Source organism: Triturus cristatus, chromosome 7 (genome assembly GCF_964204655.1).
Source record: "Triturus cristatus chromosome 7, aTriCri1.1, whole genome shotgun sequence".
Lineage (NCBI taxonomy): Eukaryota > Metazoa > Chordata > Amphibia > Caudata > Salamandridae > Triturus > Triturus cristatus.
In genome coordinates, this window is record NC_140590.1 from 1,570,994,852 (window position 1) to 1,571,013,525 (window position 18,674).

Here is an 18,674-nt window from a genome sequence, read left to right on the forward strand (position 1 = left end):
AGATAAGGGGACTGAGCAACATGAAGGTGCCTTACTTCCCGCATTCCTTTTCATCCACCCCCGCATTACCGACCAGAAGAGAACAAGGGACTCTGGGACTTGTAGTTATGACGCATTAGGCATCCTACAGCTGGTGTATGCTAAAGTATTCACTTTGGGGGCGGAGCAGAGTTTCACCTATCAGGATGGGGCAGGATATTTAAATCCATAATGGCGCCTACATCCTGTGAACACCCTTGGCGCTGAAGAAGGCAAATACTATGCCAAAATGCATTCGCCATCCGGTGTGTTTCTCAATAAAGATTCCTCCATTGTTTCCCCTGTTGTGGCCTCTTCCTTTTCCTTGGAGGAGGTGTTTGGTGATATTGTTAGCGCGTATGCCAGAGACACGCTCCGGAGGCCCCCTCATCCCTAAGCTGGCCTTGGACACACTGGTTTCTGCTTCGGTGGATTGTTGGCTGCCTCCAGGTTACTGGAAGGACCAAGGCCCACCTCCGGGCTCGGGAGGAGATGGAGCGGTGTTGGAGTCATTGACTCCATGCTGGGCGAGATGGATTGCCAGTCTTGCCCCCGCCGAATGGATCACCGAGTCTCGGGGGTTGATGCGGTTTGGGGAGCTAAGGAGACATCGGAGTTTGAAGGGCACACAGATAAGGGGACCGAGCAACATGAAGGTGCCTTACTTCCTGCATTCCTTTTCATCCACCCCTGCATTACCGACCAGAAGAGAACAAGGGACTCTGGGACATGTAGTTATGATGCATTAGGCGTCTTACAGCTGGTGTATGCTAAAGTATTCACTTTGGGGGCGGAGCAGAGTTTCACCTATCAGGATGGGGCAGGATATTTAAATCCATGATGGCGCCTACATCCTGTGAACACCCCTGGTGCTGAAGAAGGCAAATACTATGCCGAAATGCATTCGCCATCCGGTGTGCTTCTCAATAAAGATGCCTCCATTGTTTCCCCTGTTGTGGCCTCTTCCTTTTCCTTGGAGCAGGTGTTTGGTGATATATATATATATATATATATATATATATATATATATATATATATATATTACCTACTGGCGGTCGCCAGTAGGTAGTGATAGTTAGGACCTTTTATCCATCGGAAATCTGCAACATTCTATTTGGAATAACTTTGGCGCCGGTTGATGAATCTTCGCGAAATTTTCAAAACTCGTGGCCCGCTCCGGTCCGCTTCTATCCTGAAAGTCTCGGGGTGATTTGTCATGCGGGGGCCGAGAAAAAAGGGGGGTTACCAAAACATGTTTTTCCCGTGCAATTTTCCATAGGGACCGTTAGTTGCAGCTACAGCCCGAACTGCTGAACGGAATTACACCAAATTTGGCAGAAAGGTAGCCCTTGGTTCACGCTCGTGCCTTTTGTTTAAATGGTATAAATCCGTTCAGTAGTTCCTGAGAAAATCAAAAGTAAAATCACATATATATCTGGGCGGAGCCTAACCACACATCTCATCGTGAGATCTGATTGGCTGTCACCACTTCATCCAAGAAGTGTTGGTAGCCATCTTGGGACCAATATTTATGATAGCACCTCTTTAAAAAGCATTACAGTTAATAGAAGGTTTTAAGACTTTAGTTACATTATAAATCATTTGTTGATGGTACCATGCTCCTTTTAGGAAATGTGGTGTGTTCTAAGGTGATTTTACCATGTGAAAAAGCCTTCTGCTGGGCTATCATGAATCCTGTTTGAGAGAAAACTATTTTCTCATGCTTTTCCCACAGAGGTTTGGAAGGTGAACTATAAGCTAAACTGAGAGCATATTTTCTGTAAATTCACATTATCTTCCTCAGTCATGTGACAATGAAGTCTGACATTCTCAGTAAAACATGTACATCCAACAAGGGCAGAGACGGTCAGTTGATTCCTTTGTGTTCTACTGCAGCTTCCCAGAGTGTTCTAAAGAACAACTAGAGCGCTAACAGTCCTACTTATGACAAACGTGTGTCAGTCAATCAGTGTCAGTCAGTGTCAGTGTCAGTCAAAGTGAGTAGTAGAGAGTGAGTATTAGAGAGAGTAGTAGAGAGTAGTAGAGTAGTAGAGAGTGAGTAGTAGAGAGTGGTAGAGTGAGTAGTAGAGAGAGTAGTAGAGTAGTAGAGAGTGAGTAGTAGAGAGTGAGTATTAGAGAGAGTAGTAGAGAGTAGTAGAGTAGAAGAGAGCGAGTAGTAGAAGGTGGGCAGTGGAGAGTGAGTAGTAGAGAGTAGTACAGAGCAAGTAGTAGAGAGTGAGCAGTATAGAGTGAGTAGTAGAGAGTGAGTAGTAGAGAGCATTGGAGTAGTAGAGAGTGAGTAGTACAGATAAGTAGAGAGTGAGCAGTAGGGAGTAGTAGAGAGTGAGTAGTAGAGTGAGTAGTAGAGGGCAAGTAGTAGAGAGCAAGTAGTAGAGAGTGTGTAATAGAGAGTGAGTAGTAGAGAGTAGTAGAGAGTGAGTAGTAGAGAGAGTAGTAGAGAGTCGTAGAGTAGTAGAGAGTGAGTAGGAGAGTGAGTAGTAGAGAGTAGTAGAGAGTGAGTAGTAGAGAGTGAGTAGTGGATAGTGAGTAGTAGAGAGTAGTTGAGAGTGAGTAGTAGCGAGTGAGTAGTAGAGTGAGTATTAGAGTGAGTAGTAGAGAGTGAGTAGTAGAGAGTAGTAGAGAGAGAGTAGTAGAGAGTGAGTAGTAGAGAGAGTAGTAGAGAGTGATTAGTAGAGAGTAGTAGAGAGTGAGTAGTAGAGAGTAGTAGAGAGTGAGTAGTAGAGTGAGTAGTAGAGAGCAGTAGAGAGCGAGTAGAAGAGAGCAAGTAGTAGAGAGTGTGTAGTAGAGAGTGAGTAGTAGAGAGTAGTAGAGAGTGAGTAGTAGAGAGAGTATTAGAGAGTAGTTGAGAGCGAGTAGTAGAGAGTGAGTAGTGGAGAGTGAGTAGTAGAGAGTAGTAGAGAGCGAGTTGTAGAGAGTGAGTAGTAGCGAGTGAGTAGTAGAGAGTGGGTAGTAGAGAGTAGTAGAGAGTGAGCAGTAGAGATAGAGTAGTAGAGAGTGAGTAGTAGAGAGTAGTAGAGTGAGTAGTAGACAGTGAGTAGTAGAGAGTAGTAGAGAGTGAGTAGTAGAGTAGTAGAAAGTGAGTGGTAGAGAGAAGTAGAGAGTAGTAGAGTGAGTAGTAGAGAGTAGTAGAGTGAGTAGTAGAGAGAGTAGTAGAGTAGTAGAGAGTGAGTAGTAGAGAGTGAGTATTAGAGAGAGTAGTAGAGAGTAGTAGAGTAGTAGAGAGTGAGTAGTATAGAGTGAGTAGTAGAGAGTAGAAGAGAGCGAGTACTAGAAGGTGAGTAGTGGAGAGTGAGTAGTAGAGAGTAGTACAGAGCGAGTAGTAGAGAGTGAGCAGTATAGAGTGAGTAGTAAAGAGTGAATAGTAGAGAGTATTGGAGTAGTAGAGAGTGAGTAGTACAGATAAGTAGAGAGTGAGCAGTAGGGAGTAGTAGAGAGTGAGTAGAGAGCAAGTAGTAGAGAGCAAGTAGTAGAGAGCAAGTAGTAGAGAGTGTGTAATAGTGAGTGAGTTGTAGAGAGTAGTAGAGAGTGAGTAGTAGAGAGAGTAGTAGAGAGTAGTGGAGTAGTAGAGAGTGAGTAGGAGAGTGAGTAGTAGAGAGTAGTAGAGAGTGAGTAGTAGAGAGTGAGTAGTGGAGAGTGAGTAGTAGAGAGTAGTAGAGAGTGAGTAGTAGAGAGTGAGTAGTAGAGAGTGAGTGGTAGAGAGTAGTAGAGAGTCAGTAGTTTAGAGTGAGTAGTAGAGAGTAGTAGTAGAGAGTAGTAGGGAGTAGTAGAGAGTAGTAGAGAGTAGTAGAAAGTAGTAGAGAGTGAGTAGTAGAGAGTAGTAGCGAGTTAGTAGAGACTGAGTAGTAGAGAGTGAGTAGTAGAGAGTGAGTAGTGGAGAGTGAGTAGTAGAGAGTAGTAGAGAGTGAGTAGTAGAGAGTGAGTAGTAGAGTGAGTAGTAGAGAGTAGTAGAGAGTCAGTAGTTTAGAGTGAGTAGTAGAGAGTAGTAGTAGTAGTAGCGAGTTAGTAGAGACTGAGTAGTAGAGAGAGAGTAGTAGAGAGTGAGTAGTATAGAGTGAATAATAGAGAGTAGTAGAGAGTGAGTAGTAGAGAGAGTAGTAGAGAGTGGGTAGTCGAGAGTGAGTAGTAGAGTAGTAGAGAGTGAGGAGTAGAGAGTAGTAGAGAGTGAGTAGTAGAGAGTAGTCAGTCAGTGTCAGTCAGTGTCAGTCAGTGTCAGTCAGTCAGTGTCAGTCAGTGTCAGTCAGTGTCAGTGTCAGTCAGTCAGTCAGTGTCAGTCAATCAGTGTCAGTCAGTGTCAGTCAGTCAGTGTCAGTCAGTCAGTCAGTCAGTTTCAGTCAGTCAGTGTCAGTCAGTCAATCAGTGTCAGTCAGTGTCAGTCAATCAGTGTCAATCAGTTAGTGTCAGTCAGTCAGTGTCAGTCAGTCAGTGTCAGCTAGAGCAGCTCTGCTGACCTGGTTCTCCTGCTCTAAGGCAGCTCTGCTGACCTGGTTCTCTGGCTCTAAAGCAGCTCTGCTGACCTGGTTCTCTCCCTCTAAAGCAGCTCTGCTGACCTGGTTTCTCTGGCTCTACAGTAGGTCTGCTGACCTGGTTCTCTAGCTCTAGCGCAGCTCTGCTGACCTAGTTCTTAGGCTACAGAGCAGCTCTGCTGATCTGGTTATCTGGCTCTACAACAGCTCTGCTGACCTGGTTTTCTGGCTCTAAAGCAGCTCTGCTGACCGGGTTCTATGGCTCTCAATCAGTTCTGCTGACATGGTTCTCTGGCTCTAGCGCAGCTCTGCTGACCTGGTTCTCTCCCTCTAGAGCAGCTCTGCTGACCTGGTTCTCTCCCACTAAAGCAGGTCTACTGACCTGGTTTCTCTGGCTCTACAGCAGCTCTGCTGACCTGGTTCTTAGGCTCTAGAGCAGCTCTGTTGACCTGGTTCTCTGGCTCTAGAGCAGCTCTGCTGACCTGGTTCTATGGCTCTAAAGCAGCTCTGCTCACTTGGTTTTCTGGCTCTAGAGTAGCTCTGCTGACCTGGTTCTCTGGCTCTAAAGCAGTTCTGCTGACCTGGTTCTCTGGCTCTAAAGCAGCTCTGCTGACCTGGTTCTCTCCCTTTAAATCAGCTCTGCTGACCTGGTTCTCTGCCTCTAGAGCAGCTCTGCTGACCTGGTTCTATGGCTCTAAAGCAGCTCTGCTGACCTGGTTCTCTGGCTCTAGAACAGCTCTGCTGACCTGGTTCTCTGGCTCTAAAGCAGCTCTGCTGACCTGGTTCTCTCCCTCTAAAGCAGCTGTGCTGACCTGGTTTCTCTGGCTCTAGAGCAGCTCTGCTGACCTGGTTCTCTGGCTCTAAAGCAGCTCTGCTGACCTGGTTCTTTCCCACTAAAGCAGCTCTGCTGACCTAGTTCTCTGCCTCTAGAACAACTCTTCTGACCTGGTTGTATGGCTCTAAAGCAGATCTGCTGACCTGGTTCTCTGGCTCTAGAGCAGCTCTGTTGACCTGGTTCTCTGGCTCTAAAGCCGCTCTGCTAACCTGGTTCTCTGGCTCTAAAGAGCTCTGCTGACCTGGTTCTCTGGCTCTAAAGCAGTTCTGCTGACCTGGTTCTCTGCCTCTAGAGCAGCTCTGCTGACCTGCTTCTATGGCTCTAAAGCAGCTCTGCTGACCTGGTTCTCTAGCTCTAGTCTAGAGCAGCTCTGCTGACCTGGTTCTCTCCCTCTAAAGCAGCTCTGCTGACCTGGTTCTCTGCCTCTAGAGCAGCTCTGCTGACCTGGTTCTCTGGCTCTAAAGCAGCTCTGCTGGCCTGGTTCTATGGCTCTAAAGCAGCTCTGCTGACCTGGTTCTCTGGCTGTAGAGCAGCTCTGCTGACATAGTTCTCTGGCTCTAAAGAGCTCTGCTGACCTGGTTCTCTGGCTCCTAAGCAGTTCTGCTGACCTGGTTCTATACCTCTAGAGCAGCTCTGCTGACCTGGTTCTATGGCTCTAAAGCAGCTCTGCTGACCTGGTTCTCTGGCTCTAGAGCATCTCTGCTGACCTGGTTCTCTGGCTCTACAGCAGCTCTGCTGACCTGGTTCTCGGCCTCTAGAGCAGCTCTGCTGACCTGGGTCTCTGGTTCTAGAGCAGCTCTGCTGACCTGCTTCTTAGGCTCTAGAGCAGCTCTGCCGACCTGGTTCTCTGGCTCTACAACGGCTCTGCTGACCTGGTTTATCTGGCTCTACAGCACCTCTGCTGACCTGGTTCTCTACGCTCACGATGCACGCACCCGACTTCGTGAAAATATATTTAAAAATTATATAAGTTTATTATAAGTACAAATATATTATTTTTATGACTATCTTAGATAACCTCTTGCCGTAATATGTATATTAAAGACACATACATATAATTTTGGAACATAAATTTTATTTTTTTGCGGGAGTCGTGCGCCCAGCGCGCCCCAGCACGCATATGAAGTCACGCGGGACCCGCCACCGCGCAAGCATCTTGTACCGTAATGCGCATGTGTCGCGAATGCGTGGGAGCAGGAGTTGCAGACTGGTCGCATACCAATCGCGCACATCACGTAATATTAAATGTATATGATGTAACTGAAAAATACGCAGCCGTCGCACACCATATGCGGATCCTTCACGACTTTTCTAAAATGGCGGCTAGAATCCGCGCACCCACCGTGATGTGTATGCTTGAGTGCACGACTCCGAAAGAAAAATTGATTTTTTTTTAAAGAAAATAATATAAATATATTAAATTAAAAAATAAAAACAAAAAAAGTAATCAATATTTCAGTTTGAATTTAACATTTTTTTTTGTTTGCAATTTTCAGAAAAATATATAATATTATTTAATGAATAAAATATTTGTAAATAAACAGTTAAAAAACTGTATTAAATCAGTACAAAAAATAGGTATAACTACTATCACACTTAAAAATTTGCATTTAAAAAACCTTTGAAATTCACTGAAAAAAAACATAGGTTTCAGAGACGTTATAGTTAGAAATTAGCATTTAGAAAAGCTTTGAAATTCACTGAAAGAACCATAGGTTTCAGAGACGTTATAGTTAGAAATTAGCATTTAAAAAACCTTAGAAATTCACAGAAAAAAACATAGGGCCTGATTCACAGAATTAACTTAAGACAAAATCCTAAATTTAGTACTTTTGGTATTCACAGAATGCACTTACTACTTTTGGTATTCACAGAATGCACTTACTACTTTTGCTATTTACACAATGGATTTCCGACTACTAACTTTACGTTTGCACTCGGGCCGGAAATTCCAGCCCGGCGGCGGAGCTTCCGGCCTGGAGGCTGGAGCTTCCGGCCAGGAGGTGGGGCTTCCGGCCCGGAGGTGGGGATTTTAGCCAGTGGCGGAGATTTAGCCATGACCAAAATCTCCACCCCCGGGCCGGAAGCTCCGCCTCTAGGCCGGAAGCTCTGCCTCCGGTCCAGAAGCCCTGCCTCCGGGCCGGAAGCTCCGCCTCCGGGCCAGAATTTCCAGCCCGAGTGCGGACGTAAAGTTAGTAGTCGTAAATCCATTCTGTGAATACCAAAAGTAGTAAGTGCATTCTGTGAATACCAAAAGTAGTAAGTGCATTCTGCGAATACCAAAAGTAGTAAGTTTAGGATTTTGTCTTAAGTTAATTCTGTGAATCGGGCCCATTGGTTTCAGGGATGTTATAGTTAGCTGGCCATTTCACTCGTACAAAACCATAGAAATTCCCCCGTTATAGTTAGTTCTGCTAACTATAACTCGCGCGCCCGCAATGCACTGCTGATGATGTCACATATTGCATCATGCATGACATGGTCAGTGACATCACTGATGACATCATTGATGACATCTCAAATGACATCACTGATGACATCACTGATGACATCATCCATGTGACAATCTGATACACCTCATCATACACTAGTATAACCTTTTATTACTCACTGTAAAATACAGAGTACCATATTTGAAACCATTGACACACCAATACCAGTTACTACATACCCACTCACTGATTCCTAAGTCTACACACACAACTCCCCATTCAACAACAGAATCATTTATACATGCAGTCACTAATTAATAGAACACTATCAAATGCACTTATACACATATATAGACATTGACACATCAGCAGTCATCTTAGTCGGTTATGCAGTCATCCTACTCACTCATGAAAACAATTAATCACACTTACATTTACTCACTTACACAATTATCCAACACCTCATTTATTCAAACACATAGTAACTCATAGTTAATATGTTAAAAAATCACCACTACAATTATACACTCATTCATATAGTTACTCTCACAACCACTGGCTCTTACACATACTTATTTATATACACCAACTCTCACATACAATGTCTTTTATTTTTTTACTTTGTTGAAGATGTACAACTAAAACATATATTCGCTCACCAACACACAAATAAATACACTCAGTCACCCAAACAACTGTTTCCACATACACTCTTAAACCTATACACCTAGTCAATTAACCATTCACACATCTAGCCATAGAGTTACACACACACCATCCAACCACACACAAACTCAGTGTCCCATACAAATACTCACCCAACTAATCATTAACTAATATAGACTCTCATGTAGTTAGTGACCAACTGATGCAGCATGTTATACAACAACAGAGACAGTGATGCACACATTCACATAGTTTAGTTACTAATCCATGTATTAAGTGAGACACTTTTAATTACTCACTTAAACAGACAGTCAGACAGCTACTAAATCCTCCATCCAGACAGTTATATATCCACTCAATCTTCAATACAGATTGGTATATATATAATACATATTTAAATTTCAAACTAAACCACATTCACTGGATGATGTCATCAGTGATGTCATCAGTGATGTCATTTGAGATGTCATCAGTGATGTCATCAGTGATGTCACTGACCATGTCATGCATGATGCAAAATGTGACATCATCAGCAGTGCACAGCGGGTGCGCAAGTTATAGTTAGCAGAACTAACTATAACGGAGGAATTTCTATGGTTTTGTACGAGTGAAATGGGCAGCTAACTATAACATCCCTGAAACTTATGTTTTTTTCTGTGAATTTCTAAGATTTTTAAATGCTAATTTCTAACTATAACGTCTCTGAAACCTATGGTTTTTTAAGTGAATTTCAAAACTTTTATAAATGCTAATTTCTAACTATAACGTCTCTGAAACCTATGGTTTTTTTCAGTGAATATATATATATATATATATATATATATATATATATATATATATATATATATATATATATATATATATATATATATATATCCTCCAAACTGGTTCCTGTTAGCCGGTTTGTGCAGTGCTCATTGTGGGTGCGTTCCCCTGCGGTTGAACCACACCGCTCCTTAATTTGCACACAATCTTCCTAGCCAGGAAGAAAAACGGGCCGCACTCCCAAAGTGACAATTCACGCAGTTATTTATTTCTTTACATTAGGGCTTAGCAGAGCTTGATCTACGCGTTTCGATGCCTCCTGACACCTTGCTCACGATCAACTCGCTCACTGACAGAGTCTCGTTAAAAAGCAATCAAGTTGCTGTGATGTCATTTCCTGTCTTGTTACTGGCCCTTTGCCTTATGGTCCATGTAGTTGTCAGCGATATTTTTGAAGAGAATAATTTCATTTCCACATTTAATTCCACCTTAACCATACATAGATCTTGCAATTGTTCAATTACATGTTTTTGCAGAATACAGTTAGTCTTTGTGATTGTAAGTCATTACTTACGGCAACCATTATGCGATGTTTTTTAATGATATTTACTTTGGTACTTAATTGAAATGTAATTTTTGAGTTTTTCAATAAAGTTACTTCTTCTTCTTTTTTCATTATTCCCTTTGTTGTTCCTTTGTTGTTATCCTCTCATGCTTCATAGTCGTTTTTTTTTTCCTTTCCTATTTATTTCCAGGCCGTATTTCCTTAATTGTATCACACATTATTTGTGTTTTGCTGTAGATGGTTTATAGATGAATGTGTAGCTCCTCTGATTGATTCAGGCCGTGGGGACTAAGAGTTCTCAGGTTTATGATGTAGCGCGATTCTTTCTGGCGCAGCAACTTCTCTCGGTCTCCACCGCGTTCTCTTTTTGGAATTGTCTCTATTCCAAAAAATCTTAATTTCTTCCAATCTCGTTTGGTGAACCTGCTCCATGTGTTTTGATACCGCATTGGTTCGATCTTTGTGGATGGTTGCCCTCACATGCTCCATTATTCTTTTCTTTAGTTCACAAATGGTACTTCCCACGTACCTGAGTTGACTCCATTGCTTCGTACTTTTATTTCTTATAAATTGAATCTTTTTGTATCATGTTCTTAACTGATTGTCTTTACTTTGCATATTTACACCCTTATCGTTGCATTAAATGTTCCTGTCATCTGTTCTGACTCTTAGGGGCCTATTAGGATGGTGGGCGGACTTTAGTCTGCCCGCCCACCTAGCGATGCAGGGACTGGCCGCCAGTGGTGCGGCGGTCCGACACCGGCAATTAGGCTGCCACCGCGGCGGTGGCATCCTCCATTCCCAGCATTGTGGCAGGCGGTGCTCACAGCACCGCCTGCCACAATGCTGGGAATGCATGGTGCCTGCCACCCTGTCCATGACAATGTATAGTACCCTCCCATGTGCACCCTCCACCCCCTCAATACCCTGGGGTCCCGCAACGGGCCCCCATGAGCAAACTCCGCATGACTTTCCATGGCGGGGTCTCTGCCATGGAAAGCCCTGCACCACTGCCCATGCTAATATGGATGGCGGTGTCTAGCAGACACCGCCACCATAGCCCGCCCCTTCTCCGCCCGGTCAACTGGTCGACCGTCGGAAAACCGGCAGACGGTCTTTCCATCCGCCAGGGTCCCCCGCCATACTAATATGGCGGGGGGAAATGGGTGGCGGGTGGGGTGTGTTGTAGGGTGGATCGCCACCACCATGCGGGCGGGGGCAATCCACCCTACATCCTAATAGACCTCTTAGTATTCCTTCACTTCGCGATTTAGTCTGTTTTTAAACTCAGTATTTCATGTCCTGTTTTTATTAGATTGCTGCATCGTGAACTGTTTTTTGCACCATTTTCTGTGGACCCTTTGTTATTCTTTCAGCAGTTGTTAGTTATGAGTATTTTAGTATATTTTGTATTTTACGCTAAGCGTTTGCATCCTGCGCTTTACAACCCATACCCTTATATCTTCTGTTTCACCTTGTAATTGACATTATCCGTATGTTGTGCTCTGTGTTTCGCAAATTGTTTTTGATATTGTATGCTGGTTTGTACTTGGTACGCCGTGATGGCTCAACACATAACTGAGCGCCTGGTTTTTAGGTCTCGCCTACACAGCGCGAATGCGCTGCATAGGAAAGAGACCTTTAGTCATCAGCACAGCTTTCCCTGCAAAAACGTGAACGTGTTGCATTGCTTCCAATGGCAACGCGTGCACGTCTGGAGATTCACTTGCGGGAGCGAGCAGCTGGTGTCATATGGTAGCAATTATCGCGCCTTGCCGCTTGCTCCCACAAGGCCCCCTCCTCTCTCCCCCTCCCCCTGCTGCCGCGCGAGGTGCGCACGCGTGTGCTTGTTTTTATAGGTGAAGAGCACTTAATGTGGCTCCCATTTCTTTAATACTTTCTTTAATAAACTTACCTCAAAAATCCACCTCCACGTCTTCAATACTCTCTGGAGCATTCATCTATGGTTAGCCCTACCCCTAGAGCACAGGCTCGCACCCGGCTTCGGAGTGTGGCTTTGGTTAGAAAGGTAGCCTTTGACAGAGTGGCCGCGCGCGCACCTGTCACTCTGGCCGCCATTTTGGGGCTGTTTTGACGGCGTTTGTGGCAGGAAAAAAGCGACTGTGGCAAATCGAAAGCAGAAAGACCCACATCAGCCGATCTCTAGCTAACTCTGCCACGTATTTCACACTGTCTCTCAGTTCACTCTGCAGTCCAACACCCAGGTACCCCGTCGCGACCGCTACTGCTGTTAGAGCTCCATCAACGCCGCAGGAGCCCCCGCTCCCTATATCCATGAGGGCTGAGTGCGGGCCTTGGATGCTGTGCATCTGCTGCCCGGGTTAAGGAGTGGTGACCGGAGTCACAGAGACCAGCAGGGACCGCCAGGATCTGACAGGTATTTTGACGGTCTTCAGCTGGAAAAGTGTCTGGGTGTGGGCGTTTGGAAGGGAGGTCCTTCATCTGTGTTTCAGGGGTAGTGTCAAGTTTGTTGATAAAATCTTCCCCACCTCACCTTGACAGTATCCAATATTGAAGCGCTGCCTCCAAAATATCAGAGGAAGGTGTCTTATATGAAAACCCAGAGGTGATGTTGGTTCACTCAGCAGGTATGGGCATGGGACGTCAGAAAATACGTGTGTATTTTTATGGTCACGCAAATTCTTTCGTTATATTTAATAAAGGTAGTGACGTTCTCGCCTTTCTAAACAGAAGTTGTTCAAAACTTGCTTGTAAACTCGTTAGTGTAAAAATTATTTAAATGCCACATATAGCCTTATGTTGCATTTCTGTTTTACTGTGCTCTGTGATTAGTTATGTACAGTGCTCCGCTGGCATCTATTCTGTGATCGCCGTCCTACTAATGTGCATTACTAGCCCTGTGACTTGGCTTGCAGTATGGCAAAAACATGTATAATGAAAACGAGTTCAGTTATATAGTCCACGTTTCACTTTAATGTTTGTTTATTTATTTAGTTCTTGATGGAACGTGTTCAAACGTGTTGCATTAGTTTTCGGCGCTTTGCAAATGTTCGGTTGAGATGCATACACATCCACACAGGGGCGTATTTGAGTAGCTCACGTCGTGAAGAAATGACATATTTTGCAATACAATCGTGAAGGTTAGTAGCCTAAAATAGATTTTTGACAAAATGTTAACGCCGGGTGTCAAAGAGGGAATACCTGTAAGCAATGAGGTTAGGAGCATCTTATAAACATACAAAAACCAATGGGGATTATCGCAGGACAGCGCCTGCAGCAAGACCAGACTGGTAACCCAAAGCAGCCCTGGCAAATTTTGTCAGACCTTCGCTCATACGATGCATAGTGATCAGGGCTCGAGTCGGGGTACCATGCGGGTGGACGGCGCCCTCTCATTTATTTTACCGGGAGCTCGATAACTGGAGCAAATGGAGCCACACATGAACTCTTTGGCCTCTCTGGGGCGAGATCGGAGCTCATTCAGAATGCTGCTCACGCGCTGGCTTCTCGATGCAATTTCATCTAAGGGGTGAGCGAGGGGAGGCAATGAGTTTGATGGTGCAAGGCACCTTTCGTGACGTCACTTCCTGTCGTGACGACAGTGTCCCCCCACTTCTTTTTTTAGGACTTGTGCCCTGATAGCGATGCTGACCACTGCAAGGGGACTTGGGGTAGTTCTCCCAAGAAAATTTGGGGAAAAAGTGGCAAAAATGGTGCATCCTACAAAACGTTTTTCTACTACCTACCTGTATTCCTACCTCGCCGCCAAGTCCTGGAACGACCTCCCACTCCACTCAACTTCACTCGCAAACTTCAGGAAGGGACTCACGATCTGGCTCCTCAACTAAGTCTCAACAATACTCAGCGCCGGGATAACAGGCCTGGCTCCAGCAATTTTTATTTGGGTGGGCCAAGGGTGCATTTGGGTGGGCCACTGCGGGCCCAATTTGTCGCTTCTGGGGGTAGCCTACAAGTACTATATTATAACCTATCAATATGCAAACAGTCACCGTGATACAACAAATCGATTCTGTGTATATACAGAGCATGTGGAGAGTTATTTGAAAGTAAGAGCAATGTATGGACCTAAGTGCAAACCCTCAAATTCCAGTATCCCCGGAGTCAACACAAATACTTCCCAGAGCGATTATACACTTTTCTACCATCCCTCTCCTGTGCACCTTATCTCACAGTTGACCTTGGGCCCAAGCCCCATTTCAGCCACCACCCAGCTCCACTTTCGTTATTCCCGGTGAAAAACATTAGTAAAATCACCTTCAAACTTAAAACATTGAATATAGCAGTAAATATAATTAGCACACTCTTTAAAATAGTCCACAGTTGCCCTAATGACTTGACTGCTAATTAAATAAACAAAAACATATAGGCCATGACAGGGCCGGCTTTAGCGCTAGTGTGAAAGTCTTTTTTGGGACCCCACCAGTGACTTCTTTTTCTGCAGATACCATGACTACCACCCTCCAACAGTGCCCTTCATCTCTCCTTAGCCCCTCTCTCATATGCATTTCATTTGTTGTATACTATTTGTAGCGCTATTCATATCAATGTAGGGTGTTACAGCACTTTACATCATATACACATTATACAGAGACAATGACACAAGTAGGTAAATCAGTCTATACGGAATGTCACATAAGCCAATGAGGATTATAAGGTGTAGGAATCACATCACCCATACTGGTGGGCAGTATAATTTAAGAGTGTTTGGTCTGGAGAAGCACAAAGCGTACCCCAGTGGCTGGCTTTACTAATAAAAATATATATCTGCCCAAAATAACTCTTTTTAGCAACATTATAATAATGAAAGACTGGGGAAGTTCTAACTATATCGCAATACAAAACAAGTATTGGCATAGCCAATAGGTCTCGCTTTTGGGACCTTATAAGTGTTTAGCCATGCAACAGTTGATGTTGTTGCACCAAGGATATTGTGCTGCATAGCTAAATACTTATAAGGACAGAAAAGCGAGACCTATTGGCTATGCCAATGCTTGTTTTGCATGTGAGGTGTCTAAAGTTCTAACATATGACTCCTAATTTCTGAGAGTTACTGTTTGAACTGTAAACAAAACATGCCATAAATAGTGAGAAGCCCTTGATTGTCTCTCTCTGGTTCATACATTTACTGAGAGAAATCCGGGGTTATATGTTTACACCTTAGACTCCACGCTTGTAAAACAAAAAAAACACAGGTTGTCAGCTCTGCAATTAATCAGATTCAGCACAGCCCATCATTACACTGGCGCCTGTGTTTTTTTTGTTGCGGTTTCAGCGCAAACTCAACCCGAAGGTATTGGAGCGCTTTACATGAGCACCAGTTACAGATGGACACTTTCATTTTTGGTAGAATGGGGAGATGAAGTGATTTGCCCAGAATCACAAGCTGTTCCACAGTTCCACTGTCGGCAGCTCTGACGTTACACCACATACTCTATAGTTGCTCTCTCTCTTAAACTGCTGTTTAAAGATACTGCTGTAAAATATGTGATTAATCTTTCCCCCTGCATTTGTCTCAATCACAACCACAGAGACGGAAATGGATACCCATCCTGCCCAAGTCACCACCCCGAGTGCCGCTGCTGTCCCTGCTCCGGCATATGTCCCAACCACAGGCGTGGATTTCACTACCCATTCCATGTGGACAGCCAACAACCCTCACTCCACCGAAGAAAATGCGCACAGGATAACCGTAGAGCCAATGAATGATGCAACTAACGAGACCAAAAATGATGCATCTGAAGGTGAGTGTTTGGACACATAGACTTATTGTGGGGAGAAGGAGGGGATAGAGAATGAACACAATATAAGGAGGAAGCTAGTGTCCTTGTCTATTAATGAGAACTCTGGTCATGCATTTTTGTTATAGAAAAGTCAAGTAGATACCTTCTTGGTAGCCATATTAGGCCTCTTTTTATCTGGGGCGTCCCCTGTGTCAGTTCAATATGTATTCACATGTGCAGTTAACTTTGACAGCACCGCTTATCTACAAATATCTTTCTTCACACCTCCTTTGCTCAGATTTTTTCAATTGCATTTCTTTATAACAGATTTCTTCCGTAGCACCTCATCCATACTAGTTTTCAAATTGTTTTGCCTAAAAGCCATGCAGTGTAAAACAAACACAAAATACATTTAAAATCGGTGCATAAGATTCACATTTACAGCAGAAACAATACAAAGAAGCATTGACATAGCCAATCGGTCTTAACTTTGGGACTTTCAAAGTATTTAGCCATGCAGCACATTATCCTGGGTGCTGCAACATCTACTGTTCTTTAACATGGAAGCTTTGAAACTAATGAAGAAAAAAAAGAGTTTTAGTGAAATAAATAACAGAGTCATCTCCTCTGCTAAGCCAGGGGGGCGTCACCCTACTGCCATCAGCACTGCAAAAAAGGAAAAATAAAATGATAATAAGGCAATGGTATTATTGGGAAACAACCATTACAACGCAGTCATTATAACGCACTACTTTTACAATGCAGCTGTTACAACACAGCTGCCTTTACATCGCATGCCATGACAACGCATGCCATTACAACGCATGTCACTACAACGCATGCCATTACAACGCATGCCAGTACAACGTATTATAAGGTAAGTAATGGGGATGTTTTTTGTTTTAGGGTGGGTATGGGTTTTGGGGTACATGGGGATAGTATTTGTACCCCTACACTATCCAAAATGTACCCTACTGTTGCACTCACTGGAGTGGGAAAAGTAATTTTTACCCCTACACTATCCAACATTTACCCTACTGTTGCACTCACTGGAGTAAGAATAGTAATTTTTATCCATACACTATCCTATACTTAGCCCACTATTGCCCCAAAAATATTATGTGCTGTAATGGTAGTTTCTAAAAATGCGTTGTAATGGCATGCGTTGTAAAATCATGCGTTGTAATGGTAGTTGCAATGTAAAAACTGTGTTGTAAAGGCATGCGTTCTAATTGTTAGTGTTGTAATGTCATGAATATAATTTTATTTTTCCATGTTGCTGCAGCTTTGTGGGTAGGGGGGCTGCTCTGCTGACAGAGCAGGGCAGGGGAGGAGTGGTTTGCCTACTCCAAGTGAGCATGAATGTTTGACTGGCCCTCTTGGGTCAGCCAAACACTCATGCGCAGTTTGCATGTTCTCCATCTAGGCTACATTACAGCCTGGGTGGAGAACATGCCCCAGATTTCCATTCCCTGGCTGAGCTCTGAATTACGGCATTCAGACCAAGCACAATGCTGCAATTGAGTGTTGTGATTGGTCAGGGGAGCCTGGGTGGGTTCTTCATGTTCCTGCTTCCTGTTAGACAAAAAGAAGGAAGAGAACACAGAGGACCGAGGAGAGGCAGGCAGGAAAGTTTTTTTTTATTTTTAACCCCCCTGTCCCATTAATGCTATTTGGGAGCAGCCACCACTGATAAATAATACAATTTAAGCGAGGAGGTCACAATGCGTCCAGGTTTTCTGGTTTCACTTAGTACAAATCGGCCAATAAATGGGCATTAATGTTTCTTTCCCTACACTAAGTTTTGTGTTTATTTTAGTGCACTTTTCAATATAGTGCAAACTCAACAAGAAGGTTATTGGAGCATTTTACATGAGCACCCGTGTCATGACATAAACTCCATTTGCAACTCTCAAGCAATGCACTCAATCAATCGGGATTTGTAGAGCGGAGCTGCTTTTCCCGTGAGGGACTCAAGGCACTGTTGGATAATTCTGCCTGTTCTCCTATCGGTTGAACATCCATGTCTTGAGGTCCTTTCCTGAATTCCTGATGTTTCTGCTTTCTTCCTGTTAGTTATAATGCTATCCACTTGAGGGCTGCTCCTTGGATTCTGATCTGGTGGAGTCTGTTATTAGTGTGTGGTGGGATACGGTGTTGAAAGCTACTGAGAGGTTTTGGAGGATGAGGGCCACTGTTTCTCCCTGGTCTAGCAGCATTCAGATGTCATCTGTGGCTTTGATTAGAGCTGACTCAGTGCTGTGGTTTGCTCTGAAATTGGACTGGGAAGGGTCCAGGAAGACATGTTTCTCCAGATGTCTAGGGAGCTGGATGTTGATGGCCTTCTTGATGACCCTCGCTGGGAAGGGGAGCAAAGAGATGGGACGGAAGTTATCCTGAGTACGCGGATGGCTTCTACAGCAAAGGGTTCACGTCGGCATGTTTCCAATTCTGGGGAAAGAGGGCTGTGGTGATCGAGGAGTTGAGGACCTTGGTGAGTTCTTTGCTGATGAGTTGATTCCTGAGGTTGAAAGGGTGGCGGGGGCAGGGGTCTGCAGGGGCTCCAGAGTGGATGGATCTCATTATGGTAGCTGTTTCCATTTCCTTGAGGGGTTCCACGAGGTAAGCTGGTGAGGGTGGGCTTTGGTTGGCGTGAGGAAGTTGATGCTGTCTGTGGAAGGGAGTTGGGTTGTAAAATCTTGGCAGATGATGTTCATTTTGTTGCGGAAAAAGTCCGCCAGGCGACGCAGAGCTCTTGCAAGGGTGTGATGTTGTATTCAGTTGCTGAAGGGGTAGTGAATTCCTTGACTATGTTTAAGAGTTCTTTGGAGTTGTTGGAACTGTCATTGGTGTGGGTGGTCAGGGAGGCCATCTTGTTGTTTTTCAGGAGGTGGTGGTAGTGGTTGAGGGCAGCTTTTGAAGTGTATTCAGTCCTAGAAGGTCTTACTGGCATGCCATCTCCTTTCAGTTTGTCTGTAGTTGCTTTCCTGGGCTTTTAGTTCTTCTGTGAACCAGTAGGGGGGTTGTGTTCATTTCTTGGGATTGGTAGGTTTCCTTGGGGTGACTTTGTCAGCTATTGCTGTGATGCAGTTTGTGAAGCTCTCCACTGCTTGTTCTGTGTCCTTGGTGGTGGAGGTTAGGTGGGAGTTGAGGGCGTTGGTCCAGCATTGTTCTGATACCTTGGAC

At 44.3% G+C, this 18,674-nt stretch overlaps 1 protein-coding gene across 2 annotated transcripts in view; it reads left to right on the forward strand.

Moving 5' to 3' along the window:
- LOC146812411 (uncharacterized) overlaps positions 1-18,674 on the forward strand; it is a 249,307-nt gene that overhangs the window by 136,737 nt on the left and 93,896 nt on the right. For both annotated transcript variants that reach the window (XM_085619405.1, XM_085619406.1), the window contains exon 2: positions 15,297-15,509. In XM_085619405.1, the coding sequence (XP_085475531.1) occupies positions 15,297-15,509 (213 nt within the window). The remainder of the gene's footprint in view (positions 1-15,296; positions 15,510-18,674) is intronic.